At 41.0% G+C, this 16,356-nt stretch overlaps 1 protein-coding gene across 1 annotated transcript; it reads right to left on the bottom strand.

The window, feature by feature from the left end:
- Window positions 1-3,179: 3,179 nt before the first annotated feature.
- On the bottom strand, window positions 3,180-12,523 carry krt1-19d (keratin, type 1, gene 19d). Its single transcript, XM_072675724.1, has 9 exons — window positions 12,516-12,523; window positions 8,830-9,250; window positions 7,690-7,772; window positions 7,436-7,592; window positions 6,605-6,766; window positions 6,391-6,516; window positions 5,870-5,944; window positions 4,545-4,690; window positions 3,180-3,288 (listed from the first exon to the last, which is right to left on the bottom strand). Exons 2-9 carry the CDS (start codon window positions 9,244-9,246, stop codon window positions 3,180-3,182), a joined length of 1,275 nt encoding a protein of 424 aa, XP_072531825.1. The 5' UTR covers window positions 9,247-9,250; window positions 12,516-12,523.
- Window positions 12,524-16,356: the final 3,833 nt, after the last annotated feature.

The raw sequence follows: 16,356 nt of genomic DNA, 5'->3' as shown, positions 1-16,356 counted from the left end.
GAAGCTCTAGATGCACATGTGAATCCTTCTGGCTGAGACGTGTAACACGTTCTTTGAAGGTCTAAATCCTCCTGTATGTGAAGCTCTAGATGCACATGTGTGTCCTGTGATGTAGCTCTCTACCCAAGTAATCATTTTCTTTATTATTGTTATTTTTATTATTAAATGCTTTCTTACATAAGCAGTAATGTACTACGAACCCCCAGCAGGACACCAGTAACGTAGTTTTAAATAAAAACAAACAGGCTTTATATGAGACTAAGATAAATCTTCTACCTGCCAAACAACTTGAGTTGTTTTTTAGAAGAGATCTTTTCTCTGGATAATCTTTCAGGGGTTCACGATAAAGTGCTATGCAGGGGTCAGTTTCCACTAGAAAACTATCATCTGGTGCTCTTGAAACTGGAAAGCCTGAATGGTGTTTGCTCGCAACCTCAATGCCACAATACCAACAGCAAACACACCAAGCAGTCTATCTCCCCCACCTTACTACACCTTAAAACACACTCTGCCCTTCCCCACCTAACCTCAGGCCTTCTTAGCCACAATCACTGACCAGATCTCTCAGCTACTTCTGACAATTTCTTTATGACTGCTCTCAGCAGGCGGCCTCCGAATCCCAATGCAAATTCAACCAGTAAAGACGTAATAGACTTTGTTACAAGACCCCTAACCCCTAACATCCAATATTAGACCATCTCTACTGGTCTAATACTGTATAAGCCGGCCACCCACGCTCCTTTGGGTCAGTTTCCATAAGTTTGTATAGACTAGGACCCTAAGGTAACTTATATACTACTAAATGCAAAAGTCAGTACGGCTGGGTCTTTCCACTGACTCTGACTCTGCCGTTGCCGGAAGTTCATCCACCACTTTGGTGGCAGGACAGAAAAAAGTCTGGACACTTGTCTTCTGTGGATCTTAAAGGATGGCGGGTCAGGTCGAGCCATCCTTGAAGTTCGAAGGGCTCTTGGTGCGGATCGGCTTTTGCCCTTTGCTTAATTAAGTACGGTGGGGCGGGACCATTATTGGCTTTGAAGGCCAGTGTCAAGGTTTTGAACCTGATGCGAGCAGCTACAGGAAGCTAGTGAAGAGAACGCAGCAGTGGAGTGACATGGCTGAATTTAGAAGCGTTGAAGATGAACCGTGCCGCTGTATTTTGGATAGGTGGCAGGGACCTGATGGTGCGCAAAGGGAGACCAGCAAGAAGAGAGTTGCAGTAGTCAAGTATTGAAGTGACGAGAGACTGAACGAGCACCTGGGCGGCCTCTCTAGAGAGGAAGGATCGAATTATCTGGATGTTGTACAGGAAAAATCTGCATGACCGAGTTACGTTTGCGACGTGGCTTGAGAACGATAACTGATCATGCATGACTACACCAAGGCTTGAGCTTCTGTAGATGGAGTGACCAGTGAGTTCTCAAAGGAGATGGCAAGTTCTGATCTTCACAACACATGTTTATGGAAGTGTATCATGGCATGAACAAAGAATTTCTAAGGATCTCAGAAGAGGAGATGTTGATGCTCATCAGGCTGGAAAAAGTTACAAAACCATCTCTAAAGAGTTTGAACTCCACCAATCCACCATCAGACAGGTTGTGTACAAATGGAGGACATGGTTTGGGCCCATTTTGCTGCATCTAGGCCAAGACGACCTGTCTTCATTGATGGTGCAATGAATTCCGACAAATTCTAAAGGAAAATGCCAGGACAGGATGACCCTAAGCACACAAGTCGTTCTACCAAAGAATGTCTAAAAAAGAATAAAGGTAAGGTTTTGGAATAGGCAAGACATGTTGTGGAAGGAACTGAAGCAAGCAGTTTATAGTTTTTTGTATGGAGGAATGGGCTAAAATTCCTCCAAGCAGATGTGCCAATGTGGACTGAACAACAGTTACCTTGGGGTCACACCAGATACTGAAAGATTCACATACGTTTGCCACACAGATGTGTAATATTGGATTATTTTCCTTAATACATAAATAATCAAGTTTAATGCTGTTGTCTCATTCGTTTGACTGTTTGAATTTTTGGGTCAAACTTACGAAGAAAAATAGGAAACATAGGTTCCAAACATGCACCACTGTATAATGCAGTTCTATAAATAAAGGTGCTGTAAAGGGCACTTTGAGCGATGCTTTAGAAGAATCACTTTTGGTTCCATAACCATTTAAGTAAAGAAGCTTTGGGTGGGAAGAATCTTTACATTGGTAAAGAAACTTGACCATTGACTTCTTTCAACCTTTAAAATGTTCTTCATACTCGCACATCTCTTTTTTCTTCATGGAACCAAAGCATTTGCAGGTGAGTTTATATTCTAATGTTTTTCATTAGAATATGAATAAATGTCTTGGGAAAAAAAGGTAAAATAATTTAATCATAGTACTCTTTTTACATTACATTTTTTAAGTAACCCCCTCAACCCTGCTAATACATGAGCTGTGTGACCCTTACTCAGTGTCTAAATGCAGCATCACTGATGTTCAGAGCTGTTTTCTTTACTGATGCAGCATCACTGATGTTTAGAGCTGTTTTTCTTTACTGAACTTCCAGATTTTGTGTCTCAAAAGCTAAAATATCAGTAAAAAAAAGTGTGAGATGATCACAGCAACATACTCTTCTGACCTAGCCCCTACAACTGCTGCTCATCTGTGCTGAAATTGTACGGTATAACAGAACATTGAGCGTGTAATTGCGTTGATGAGGCTCATGAGTTCTGTTAATGTCAAAACAATAGCCTAAACAAATTATTTAAAAATATTTTTAATAAACACAGCTATTTATGTATTTAATGTGTAATTAATACCAATAACGGCAGTATGTGCTGCACTGTGAACTGCTTCATGAATAATGTTCCACATGCATTTCCGGTTCGCATTGTTGTGACTGTAACATGTATACAGTGTGCTATATTTTTTTGTTTATGTATGTACTATTGTGTATGTTGAATGATATGTCATATGCTTTATGATGGTTACAGGTGCTATCTTGATATTGTAGGGTGCTTCTGGCCATGGACAACGGATAATCACTAACTCATTTACAGTTCCGGTACAGTGTATCAATGAGTTTGACGTATGAATAAAAACATGTGAAGTCCATAGGTTTTGAGCATGCTTTATTGGTTATATATTTTCACCCTCTTTAGACACAGAGAGGCTCTAGGTTTGATCTTCACCTCACTTCTGAACAACAGATTCAGAGGTAGAGGATGAGATCACTTTGCCATCCACAACTTCCTCCACCACAGTGATGACTTTTGTCCTGGAACTCTTGGTCGTTTTGACACTGAGGAGAAAGAAACAGCAAATCAAAATCATCCCCATTCACTGACTCTAAGCATGAAACAAAAATTCTGGATAAGGAAACTTTTCATCTTTTCCAGGATGTCATCAAACCCGCATAAAAACTGTGGTCTCTGTTGGCTTGATTGTAGTCCCTCACATTTCAAGACTTTCTATGTTTAATTAGAAACTAATTTGGAAAAAGCTGTGAAAATCGGTTCAGTGAAGCAATGAGAACAAGGGGTCAATGGAATGCACAGACACCACAACAGACGGATTTCGGTCGGATATAAGAAAGGTCTGAAAATCACCACTTGGGTACAAGAAGTGTGGAGCTGTGCCTCCGAATGAACATGGACATTGGAGATGCACTTCTTGAACTTCTGGGAAAACAAAATTGTCTACAGGCTAAACTAACAGACATTAAGAGCCGTTCAAGACAGACAAACATCTAAATACGGCATGCCAGAAAACACTGAAAAGGTGGTGATTTAGCCTTTGTGGCTAAGCTAGTTAGCACAGAACTGGAGATTTTATAGGATCTCATCAGTTAGTGTGTGAGAAAGGAGTAAAATTCCAGACACAACACCCAGCCAAATTAAATGTTTTTTTCCAGAACAGCAGTATTCCCACCTATGCAAGTGCAGTAGACGCTGCAAAATATTTCTGGGGTGGATTTTAAATGAAACGTCTTGCAAATGTCATGTTTTTTGTGTCATATAAATTTAATCGGATTTTCACCCTTTTTCTACCCAATTTGGACTGCTAATTAGTATCCAAACATGTAGGTTGTTTCCCCCTCACCACCCAAAAGATGCCCCCCAGTGAAGGCAAACTATTTTTCAAACTATTTTTCGGGCAACCATTGCACCCAGAAGGAAGCGCCTCATACCCAGCTTCAACACACCAGCCTGCAGATGCCAGTGACGGCCAGCACCGTAATGAAGCAATGTAAGGGGGAGAGCGCTATCTACCCACACTGGTCAGTCTCGGGGCCTCAGCTGCAGATGGCTAGTAGCATTACCAAGATTCGAACCAGTGATCTTCTGATCATAGTGACAGTGCCTTAGTCCACTGTATAAGGTTGTCATAAATTACTGTGTAACCGTTTGTGTTTACTGATGCAGTCCTTGAAGGGGATTGGAAAAGCCACACCTTTTATTTTCTCTCATTTTTCCCAACCTTGTTACTTTTTAGAAATGTTAAAACTTAACAAAGTAACGTAAAATAAAAGAAATAAGAGAACATTTCAGGACTCACGTAGTGGTCTCTCCATCCAGCAGTCTCCTGTACTCTGCGATCTCCAGCTCCAGTCTAGTCTTGATGTCCAGCAGGATCTGGTACTCGCGGCCTTGTCGCTCCAGATCACTGCGAAGCTGAGCCAGCTGCTCTTCCAGGTTGGTTACCTAAAGTCAACAAACAATGATGTTTAAATAAATGTTCACAAGTCGTCACGTTTCGACAAAATGGGTCTCAAGTCTCTGTGTTGTTTGAAGTCTGAGTTGAGTTTCTGAGAGCACGTTGAAGTCCAAGTTAAGTCTCCAGTACATGTGGTTTGAGTCAAGTCTGGGGTGCAGGTCTCGAGTCTCTGGGGTGTGAGTCTGAGTCGAGTCTTGAGCCTCTGGGGTGTGAGTCTGAGTCGAGTCTTGCATCTCTGGGGTGTTAGTCTGAGTCGAGTTTTGAGTCTCTGGAGAGTGAGTCTGAGTCGAGTCTTGAGTCTCTGGGGTGTGAGTCTGAGTCAAGTCTTGAGCCTCTGGGGTGTGAGTCTGAGTCGAGTCTTGAATCTCTGAGGTGTGAGTTTGAGTCGAGTCTTGAGTCTCTGGGGTGTTAGTCTGAGTCGAGTCTTGAGTCTCTGGGGTGTTAGTCTGAGTCGAGTCTTGAGTCTCTGGGGTGTTAGTCTGAGTCGAGTCTTGAATCTCTGGGGTGTGAGTCTGAGTCAAGTTTTAAGTCTCTGGGGTGTGAGTCTGAGTCAAGTGTTGAGCCTCTGGGGTGTGAGTCTGAGTCAAGTCTTGAATCTCTGGGGTGTGAGTCTGAGTCGAGTCTTGAGTGTCTGGGGTGTTAGTCTGAGTCGAGTCTTGAATCTCTGGGGTGTGAGTCTGAGTCAAGTTTTAAGTCTCTGGGGTGTGAGTCTGAGTCAAGTGTTGAGCCTCTGGGGTGTGAGTCTGAGTCAAGTCTTAAATCTCTGGGGTGTGAGTCTGAGTCAAGTCTTGAATCTCTGGGGTGTGAGTCTGAGTCGAGTCTTGAGCGTCTGGGGTGTTAGTCTGAGTTGAGTCTGGCTTGCGATTCAGAGTTGAGTCTTGAGTCTCAAGTATCTGAGGAGCAAGTCAGAGTCAAGTCTGGGATGGGAGTCAGAGTATAATCTTAATTGTCTTTGAAGCATGCCCAAGCGAAGTCTTTAGTCTCTAGGATTTCAGTCTGAGTCGAGTCTCTGAGTGCGAGCCTAAGTTGGGTCTCAAGTCTTTGGGTGCCTGCTTAAGTCAAATCAAGAGTCTCTTGGCATCTTCAGTGAAAATGATGTTGACTCTGAGACAAGGCAAGACATTTCCGTGGTCTCTATGTTCTCTGTGGTTCCCAAATCACCTTACCTGTGTTTGATAGCTGGACAACCGCATAGAGTACCGTGCCTGAGTCTCCGACAGAGTGTTCTCCAAGGATGTTTTCTGTGGTGGAGAGAAAAATGAGTGAGGCTGGTATACAACGTCTCTCAAGCTGAAGTTCTTGATGATCTCTTGATCATTTCGCGAACACTTTTTGAATTGTCAGAGTAGCTTAAACACCACATCTGATCCCATCTGATTCCATCTCACTTTAGCTTTGATATCAAATCTTCCCTTGAACTAAATCTGGCCCCCTACAAGCCACTGTCACTGTCACTGTGGTTGGTTGGTGTGGCGCAACAGATAACACCACTACCTGCCAGTGAGCTACCATACCATGTGGGAGACTGGGGTTCGATTCCCAGTCTGGGCGCTACACCAATAAGAGTCCTTGGGCAAGACTCCTAACATTGGCCCACCTCTGTAATACGAGTAACCTTGTAAGTCGCTCTGGATAAGAGCGTCAGCTAAATGCCATAAATGTAAATGTAAATGATTTATCAGCTCACCATGGCCAGGAGAGACTGTAGTTCGATTTCCAGAGCCTGCAGCGTGGACCGGACTGTGGTCACTTCAGAGCGAGATGTTTGTAGGGTTGCAGTGCTGGTGACGACCTCCTGTTTCAGAGTCTCGGTCTGTGAGGAAAAAGTAAAAGGGGAATCAGTGGCTCAGGTTTCAGTGGTCAAGCGAAGTTCAGTTGTGAGTTAACAGTGAGGAACCCACCTTTGCCCTGAACCAACTCTCAAGTTCTTTCTGGTTCTTGGCAACAACCGTCTCATAATGCTCTCGGATTTCAGCCAAGACTTTGGTCAGGTCTTGCTGAGGTGCGGCGTCCACTTCCACATTAACCTGACCAGACATCTGCTGACGCATGGCCAAGAGATCCTGAAAAAACAACAAATATAAAATTTGATCAAGATGATTGTGATTTTGATTCCCTGTGTTTTATTTAAATGTCCAGGCCAGAATGTAACTCTAATTACATCAATATACAGAATTTATTAATATCGATATCTGGAATGAACATTTTTGTATTTGAAATTAAGTTTATTAATCTATAATATTACTAAGAATGAGGTTCTAATAACATTACAATATTGAATGATATTTAAATAAATACCATACCTGGAATATAATTTAATAACATTAACCCCTTAAACAGCCTATGCCCCGTTGGTGGGCCAGACGTGTTTTTACAAACTTCTATTACTAAAAAATAGCCCCACCAGTTTGTACAGAAGTCCCTGTAATTACTGAATAATAAACCTTAATGTGTAATAAGCCTTGTAGTGTTAAGTCATTTATTAATAATTGCAGTATTTTATCAGTTACAGCATTCAGAAAATTCTGGAAAACTAAAACACCTTTGTATGTCTAGTTTATAATGTTTATGTTATAATGTTATTCAATATATAATGTTGCATATAATAATAATTAAATATTATAAATATAATTATTTTCATAATACATCAGATTGTTTCCATGCGTTAGAACGACAGTGCTTTTAGAAGACCAAGAAAGTGCTGTTTTACGCCAAGCAAAGTGTAAGTGTACCTCCTCATGGTTCTTCTTGAGATAAACCAGCTCCTCTTTCAGACCCTCGATCTGCAAGGCCAGGTCTTTCTTGGTCAGTTTCAGCTCGTCCAGCACCCTCCTCAGCCTAGCGATATCGGCCTCGGTGGACTGACGCATGGCCAGCTCAGTCTCATACCTGCATGAAGACACATTAGCATGTTGCTCTACACAGGAAGACAGAAGAAAACATCATCACTGGCCCACACAGTCTGTTGGAGAACAGGCCCACTCACTTTATTCTGAAGTCGTCCATGGCCAGCCGTGCATTCTCAATGCCTAGATACACTGCCCCCTTCAGATGGATGGCTGCTTGGATCTAGGAATAAAACAAAATTTCTTCTCCTCTCATCATTCGGATACCTTAATGACATTCTTATTGTCACATTCCATGACGGACAGTAACAAACTGAATGTATTTACTTCTGTAGAATCGTGGGTATTTCTGTATTTCCATTGCTTGCAATTTTTCTTCCAAACTAAGGAAAACCAATTGTAATTGCGGAAAACTAAATCATAGCTTTAACATTCAGGAGTATTGGATGTTTTTTTTTTTTTTGCTGTGTTACAGGCCTTAATAGAAACGGTTAATGCAATAATGCAGTGACTGCAGTCATATGCAAAAGTTAGTCTACCCCCGGTCAAATTCCCTGTATATATGTTGGAATGTTGGGGTGGAGAACGCCAGTCCTTGGGGGGCTGAAATCCTGCTCAACCACATCTCATTCAGACGACCCATTAACTGACAGTAAGTGTGTTTGAGCTAGGAAATTATATCTGCACATTTTAAATCCATTTTACTGGTCATATTGGGAAAAATAAAAAGTTTAAAAAAGGGCTAAAGAACATTTTACTATTGGGTTTTATCATTTTCTTTTTATCAATATGTTTAATTCAGCACATAAATAGAAATGGTGTTCACAATATGTTTCTGGCAAAGGAATATTCTCTTGGGGCACAATTGCTGATGGCTAGCAGCATGAGTGGGATTAGAACCAGCGATCCTCTGATCAGTCAACTGGACCACTTGGACCCTTTTTTTTCATTTTTTATGAAATTTATACAGGGGAAGATCGCTTTGAAACCAAGTTCTCATTAACAGCCTGTATAAAACACCCATACTATGGAAATAAAAATACTAAAGATTTTAAACTTTAAAACGAATTTAATTGAATTTAATTTAAGCATTTTTTGTAGACGGTTCTTTGAAGATCATCCTATAGAAGATCCATTAAAACATTCAAATGGTTCTTTGCCTTGGCCAAAGAACCTTTGAAGGCCAATTTTTGAGGACATACTTTGTCCACCTCTTCATATTTTAGAATGAATTCTGAACATTGTTGCTAGAACCCCAGTATACGCAATGCATTTTTTACCTTGGCCTGAAGGTCACTGATGGTGGCCTGGAAAGGCCGGTAGTCATGAGAGATGGATGATGTTTTGCTCTCCAGAAACTTGCGGATCTTCAGCTCCAGCTCAGTGTTGGCCTTCTCCAGGGAGCGCACCTTCTCCAGGTAGGTGGCCAGGCGGTCATTGAGGTTCTGCATGGCAAACTTCTCATTGCCGATGATTGCTGTGTCCGAGGCTCCACTGGCATTGAAGCCACTGAAGCCCTTGGAAGCAGTGGAGATGCGAACCCCTGAGCTTCCAGCTCCCCCATACACACTGTTGGCTCGTGCGATGGTCATTGTGGGCCCCCTGCTGGAGGTGGAGATCTGCGTGGACCTCGCTGAACCCGCAACGAGAGATCTTCCAGTGGAGATGTAGCTGCGGCTAGAGTAGGAGGAGGTCATGGTGCTGAAGGGTTCTCTGGCTGGCTCTGGAAGTAGAGTGTGAAGAGTGGAGCCCCAGCAGCTCTTTTATACTGTACTTTACGAGCATATGGGCTAGTCTGCCAGGAATGCTGTGTGTGACCTTTCAGAAACAATTTGCTGGTAATACCAGTGCTGCCAGCAATCATTGAAGCCACACTTGTCAGGTGTTGCAGGTAACCTCCGCACCCAGTGAACAGGGGAGGTTTTCACAGTGTATGAAATATGTAAATAGAAGTTTTTACAAACAGAAATACTAAGACATGAGCTTTTTCATACCAGATTTGTTCTTCTCATTTTTGTAATGTTGTCATACATGCTTTCTGAGCACTTTTTACAAAAGATGTACAGCGGTTTTAGTGCAGGTATATATGAGCACATAGACTTACACTGTGATTAGAATGTCTGTTTCTTAACAGAGATCAAAGTCCTCCGAAATATCTCCTGAAACAAATGGTTCCTCAGGAAACCAAAGGTGGTTCTTCTATGGTATCAATTAAAGAACCTTTTTTTCCAAACACATTAAATAAAACAGTAAACAGTAAATAAAGACACATTGGAGAACAACCCTGGGGTGTTAGATTGAAATAATCCCAATAAAAATCTATAATTTTTTTATGAAAACTTTAATGAAAATGTCTGTGAATGTATTAAGTTTCCACTGAATTTCAACGAGAATATTTGACTTAAATTTGATGTTTTTTGTTTGGCAGATATTTTTGTACGTCATTTGACCACTTTTACACTTACACATTTACCCTCAAATTACAAAAGATTACAGTGAACCTTTATATTATATCTAAATGGTTCTTGAAAGAACATTAAAAATGGTTGCACTTTTGTTAGGAGACTAATAATATGTCATGGGTGCTACAACCTGAAAGGGAAGTTCTTCCAGTGTTCTTTAGAAAACACTTATTTAAAGATTTTATAACACAAATAAAAAATGTGTCTATATATCCCCTAAATGAGTTTCTTTTGAAGTAATGAGTATTTTATCAGTACTTTATAGAATCTGTTTGCTAAGAGTCTAGGGAAGCCAACTGTCTCACATTTTGTAATAAAATTGCAATTTGTGTTAAAATGTTCAAATTGTAATAAAACAATAAATTAATTCATTTAAATTCATCAAATGTCATATTTGCCAGTTTGTTGAAAAATAACTCATTTTATTCAGCTCGAATAAACACTTTTAATGAACAAATGATTTAATCAAAGTGTTTATTTAAGTTTAATAAAGCCCCAGTTAAATTGTTCTGAACTACATGCAATCATTTTGTTTGGTGAACCATTTCTTACTGAATTCTTGTATATTCTTGTGTATAATGGGGCAAAATAGTATACAGGGCAGTATAATAGACATAATACAGGAGACAGTCATTTATCACCTAATATCCTCCTGACTGATGATCAGCTTTCCCAAAACCTGAACTCTTATCTTATGTAAATTTAACATTTAAAGTTGATACATTTTTTTATTAATACTCTAAATCACTTAATTTCATACCCACAGTACCTGTAAGGATCTGAAAGTTACAGTGGGACACTGAGAGCTTAAACACATTCCAAAAGTGAAGACTTTCCCCAATGATTTGCATACAGTGAAAGTCACAACACTACACACCCTCTTCTATCAACTTCCACTGTATCACTTATGTGTCTATCTGCAGCTTCCAGAGAACCGATCCCTGCATATTTTGCATTGCATTTGGTCTAGGAACTATTCAGAGCATGTGGGCAGAGTCAGACGATGTTCAGAACTTAAAGAGAAGCAGCCCAGCTGGACCATGGCTACCTTTAGGCCCCTAATTTCAATAGAATCAATGTGTTGATATATGGTTATTTAAAGATTTTATAACACAATTTAAAAAAATGTGTCTATATAGCCCACAAATGAGCTCCTTTTGTTATGAGGTAAGGCGTATTTTATCAGTACTACATATCTACAGAACAGTACTAAAGGTAAAGGTGCACGTATTTGTCACTGTACAGTGTACAGCGAAATGTGTCCTCCGCATTTAACCCATCTGGTAGTGAACACACACTCACACACACATGTGTTAGAGGCAGTGAGTACACACACACACCCAGAGCGGTGGGCAGCCAACTCCAGCGCCCGGGGAGCAGAGAGGGTAAAGGGCCTTGCTCAAGGGCCCAACGGTGGCAGCTTGCAGAGCCCGGGAATCGAACCCACAACCCTGTTATCAATATCTCGGCGCTCTAACCACTGAGCCACCACTGCCCCTACTACAGAATCTCTTCTGCTAAGAGTCTAGTTTAAAAGTTTGAAAATTGAAAAAAACCATTGCAAATGTTTATTTTGTAATAAAACTGTAAATTATTTCTAAAGTTCTGGATCAAATGGCATATTTGCTACAAATGTTCTGTTTGGTTACAGTTTTCTTTCAAAAAACTGAAAAATATTGATGTAAAATGAAGACGGTTTGAAATTGAGGAGAAACTGATCATTGCTCACATCCCCAGCTGTAACCGACACAGCAGGGCAGCAACACATTTGCTGGACATCTTGGTGTCAGTGATAAGATCAGCAACCACTTATTATTATTATTATTATTATTATTATATTAATATTATAATATTATAATTATTATTTTATGAGCTTTTTCTTATGAGCTTTTCAAATGACTTTTCAGCTTGCATTGACCTCTGTCCACAACCAATCAACAACACGTATCCATCTGACATGTTTGGTGCCTATTCTTTAGTTGATACTGGAGCTACAAAGCTATGAAGAGCTAACAAGTAATGGAAGCTTATACCCCATGAATTCGCATGGTGCTAACTCCACACATATAGAGAAGTGCTTATGTGGTTTCTGACACTGTAGGACACTGTATGGCTTTCTACACTATCGGTTAATAAGTTGGTTATGGGTGGGTTTAGGTGAAAGGCAATGGCAAAAACTGGTGGAATACAGCTTCATGGAAAGGGAGTACGTAACCAGTGATCATCACAACAATCAACATTCAAGCTGTTCTTTTGATGACGATCAGTGTAAATGGCTTTAGTGTTATACAGTGTCAGAAACCACATAATCACGCCAATTACAGATTACTGAACACACCTGTTTCAGTGTTTACAGACTGTACTCCATCTGTTTCTCTGCATACTTTGTTAGCCTCCTTTCACCCTGTTCTTTTTTCAACCTGTTCTCTTTTCAACCCCACAGGACAACCACAGAGCAGGTAGGTATTGTTTAGGTGGTGGGTCATTCTCAGTACTGCAGTGACACTGACGTGACGGTGGTGTGTCAGTGTGTACTGAGCAGGTACGAGTGGATCAGACACAGCAGTGCTGCTGGAGTTTTTAAACACCACAAATGCCCAGCCAACAGCGGCCTGTGGGCAGCATTCAGTGTCCGCTGATGAAGGACTAGAGGACGACTGCTTCTTGCAGGAGCCCACAATCATCTCCTTTGTCTTGTTGACGTTGAGGAGGATGGGAGGTTGATGGGAGTAAACGGAGGAGAAGTGCAGAAGTTGATTTAATGTGTGTTTCAGGTTTTAGTCAATGTAAAACATTACTTTTGTTCATGTAAATCACAACTTTCCTTTGCATTGTTTCATCCAAAGCGCTTATGTGAGTTATAAAACCAGCTAAACGGCTTCCTCACACATTAAGCCGATGTGTTGAATAGACAGACCAACCTTCTACACGTTGGTTTACTCAGGTAAAGGTGTGTCTGCATGTGTGAGAATGTCACTATGGCAGCTTTCTCTGCCAGATCCTCAGGCCATTACTCTGCTTCATACTTTTCTAACGTTGAATAAAAGTTACTGTCTAACCCGTCTATGACATTTTCACTCATCAGCCCTCATTGCTTTGCTGCTCTAAATAAAATCATTTTAGAAAGCAATCCGACCTGCGGCCTTGTTATGACGGCCCTAGCTCTCTCACAGTCTAGACTCTCTGGAAACCCTCTGCTAGTACCAGGTTCACACTACACCATTTTAGCCGGACCGTTTTTGGAGCTTAGCGACAGATAAGAGGCAAATCAGAGTTCACTCTGCATTGGCTTAGTTGTGTGACCACCTGAAAAATGAGATCCAGGAACTCACAGAGTGATCACTGATGCCTTGCAAGCCCCCAACAAATATCTAGCAGGTTTAATGTCTGGACCTTTTGGGGGAAAATTATGGCAACGTTGTATCATGTCAGTTCTCTGTGTGTTTCCATTTTCCAAGGTTTTCTCCTGTTGAAAAATCTTGTAATTCGTGCCCTAATATCGCTGGTCAGTCATGTAGTGTAGTGAGAAGTGTGAAGAGCACAACAATCTGACGACTCTGAAAGCCATGCAGTGTGAACCTGACCTTAGATTTTGTCTATTTATTTCTGACTTTAACTGAAACAAGGGGAAAGACGTTGTGTAAAGTGCAGATTGCTGACTGTCAGTTTACCCTACATTAATCTGATTAAACAGATATAGGGAGATATTGTTGTCTGTATTTTGACCTGAAGTTAACTGGAAGCGTACCTGTGTTTTGTTCTAGTGAAAGATGAAGGCATGGCTTTCCAAACAAACAGCTAAGTATGTAATAGCGATGTGTGAGTGTGAAGAAAGGTCTGAAGAACCTCCGCTTGATGTTACCAAAAGTGGCATCACTCAAAGAACCTTTATTTTCAACATTGTGGTATATCTGGGGGTATTCTTGCCACTCACCATGAAAGTCCTCAATGAAGCAGCACAGCTAGCAAGTCAGTATATAACACTGGCTATGCTAATGAGAGAATGACAGCGGTTAACTCACAGGCTTTCGGCTTGTCTCTGCAGTCATTTGGACACCCCCATGGGCAACAGAAAAGCCACTGTTGTAAACAGAGCAGCACCACGGTCATTATTCAGACCATACAGGCAGGGGTAGTGTGCTGTTTCCTGTTTTGAACACTGAACTGAACCGATGCACAGTGAAGGAGAGTGTCCGACTATAAAAAGAGGGACCAATCAGGATGTGTCACTCTTTCTCGCTCTGTCTATCACTCACAAAGTTTGTGAGCGAACCTGATGTACACAATTCTGATTCATTTGGTCATTTGCAGAAGAATCCTCAAGTTTGCTTTATATTCTGAGTATATTCTATATATCCTATATTTATATTCTATATATTATTATTTATTTAATAATAATTATTTATCTACATTTTTTGTAACTGAGTGTCTTGCTATCCCTTTCTGCTGTGACACTGAGAATTTCCCGACTGTGGGACTAATAAAGGATTATCTTATCTTATCTTACTCTCTTATCTTATATATTCTTTGTGTATTATTGCACACATTTTTTGCTTGAGGTTTAACACTGTGAACAGTGTGACCTTTCATCCCCTTTGATCGCGTGAACTTTAAAACCTTAGTCTTAATCAAACAGCACAGCTGCAAACAAAACCCTAAAAGAACAGCAATGTTTACTCCACCTCTACCCCACCCTGCTCCTCACAGCTGCTGTTCAGGTCCTGCCTGCGTGTCTGCATCACACACTGGCTCGCCCGCTCACCATTAACAACACCTACACATTCACACCGTGCTAAGCCTACAGCTGTGTGCGGGGAGGCAATCAAATAGCGTTCATAACACAGCACAGATATGAAGGACATTTAGCCTCGGCGTGTGCACAAATTACAGAGGCATTACACATTACGCAGTGACAGGGATTACTTTAAGGGGTATTCAACTGATTTGTGCAAGATGCCCAACACACTGTTTGACCAAAAAATTGAGAGGAATTCAGGTCTAAAGAACTGCATATCATTAGATGGTGGAGGGATACATTCAGGGTGACATGCAGCAGAAAATAGTCCTGAAAAAAAACGTCATTGATAGTACATACATAGATAGTACATATATCACAGTCCAATGAAACTTGTGACTTATCTCTATTTATCTTTAAATAAAAAACCCCACTAAAATAATAAAGTCAGATAAAGTCAAACTGATGTGTTTATTTACACTTATGATCAAAGGTAAAGGTGCAAGGACTGCACTATGCACAATTGAAATGTGTCCTCTGCATTTGACCCATCTGTGGTAGTCAACACACACACACACTAGGGGCAGTGAGCACGCACACACACACACACACACAGCCATGGGCAGCCAACTCCAGTGCCCAGGGAGCAGAGAGGGTGAATAGTGGCAGATTGCTGAGCCCAAGAATCAAACTGACAACCCTGTCATCAATAGCCTGGAGCTCTAACCCCTGAACCACCACTGCCCCAGTGGGGCGATCAGGCATTTTTAGGCTGGGGCCTAAACAATTTGACCAATGATGAATATGCAGGTAAATGCAGACCATGAGTGGCGGTGACAAGGTGGGATTTAAGGAGTTTGTCCAATGGTTGATGTGGATGCAGATTCATTTGTTGTGAAAAGCCTATATAAATACATTAGAATTAAATAGAATAGAATAGATATACATACAGCCACTTAGATGATTTATTTAGTGATGCTGAAAGTTTACTTGTCAGGGCTGGTAGTTTTATGGTCAGATGACACAAAGATTTTTTTGGCCACAATGACCACAGGTACGTTTAGAGAAGTAAAGATGAGGCATTCAAGGACAACACTGTACCAACTGTTAAGCATGGCGTTGGTAGCATCATGACCTAGGGCTGTTTTGCAGTCAGTGGAACTTGTACATTGCACAACGTGGATAAAATAATGAAGAAGCAGGTCTGGCTACACTTGCTCTGTAACCTGCTGGCTCCATACTGTACCCTCATGGTTTACCGCTGCTATGGCATCATTACCATGGCTAGATGGCTTTAGGGTGGGCTGTCAGGAGGAACAGCCCACCCTGTTTTTTTTTTGGATAAGAGCGTCTGCTAAATGCCTTAAATGTAGAAGTAAATGTAATGGAAGTCAATATAAAATAAGTGTTTAGTAATTCTGAGCATATTCTATTTCCATGGAGAAAACTAAAAGAAAAACGTATAGAGATACATGTTTTTTTATTGGACGGCATATATTTATTTGAAATGTAAATGTACGCAGTTGTCAGAGCTCCGGTCCAGCAGGGGTCAGTGTTTTTGCTGTAAAGGCGCTCTGATTGGCTGCTGGACGCAACTGCAGTGTGTGTGT

The sequence above is a fragment of the Salminus brasiliensis genome, chromosome 3 (genome assembly GCF_030463535.1).
Source record: "Salminus brasiliensis chromosome 3, fSalBra1.hap2, whole genome shotgun sequence".
Taxonomy (NCBI): Eukaryota; Metazoa; Chordata; class Actinopteri; order Characiformes; family Bryconidae; genus Salminus; species Salminus brasiliensis.
This window is presented reverse-complemented; position numbering and strand designations above follow the sequence as displayed.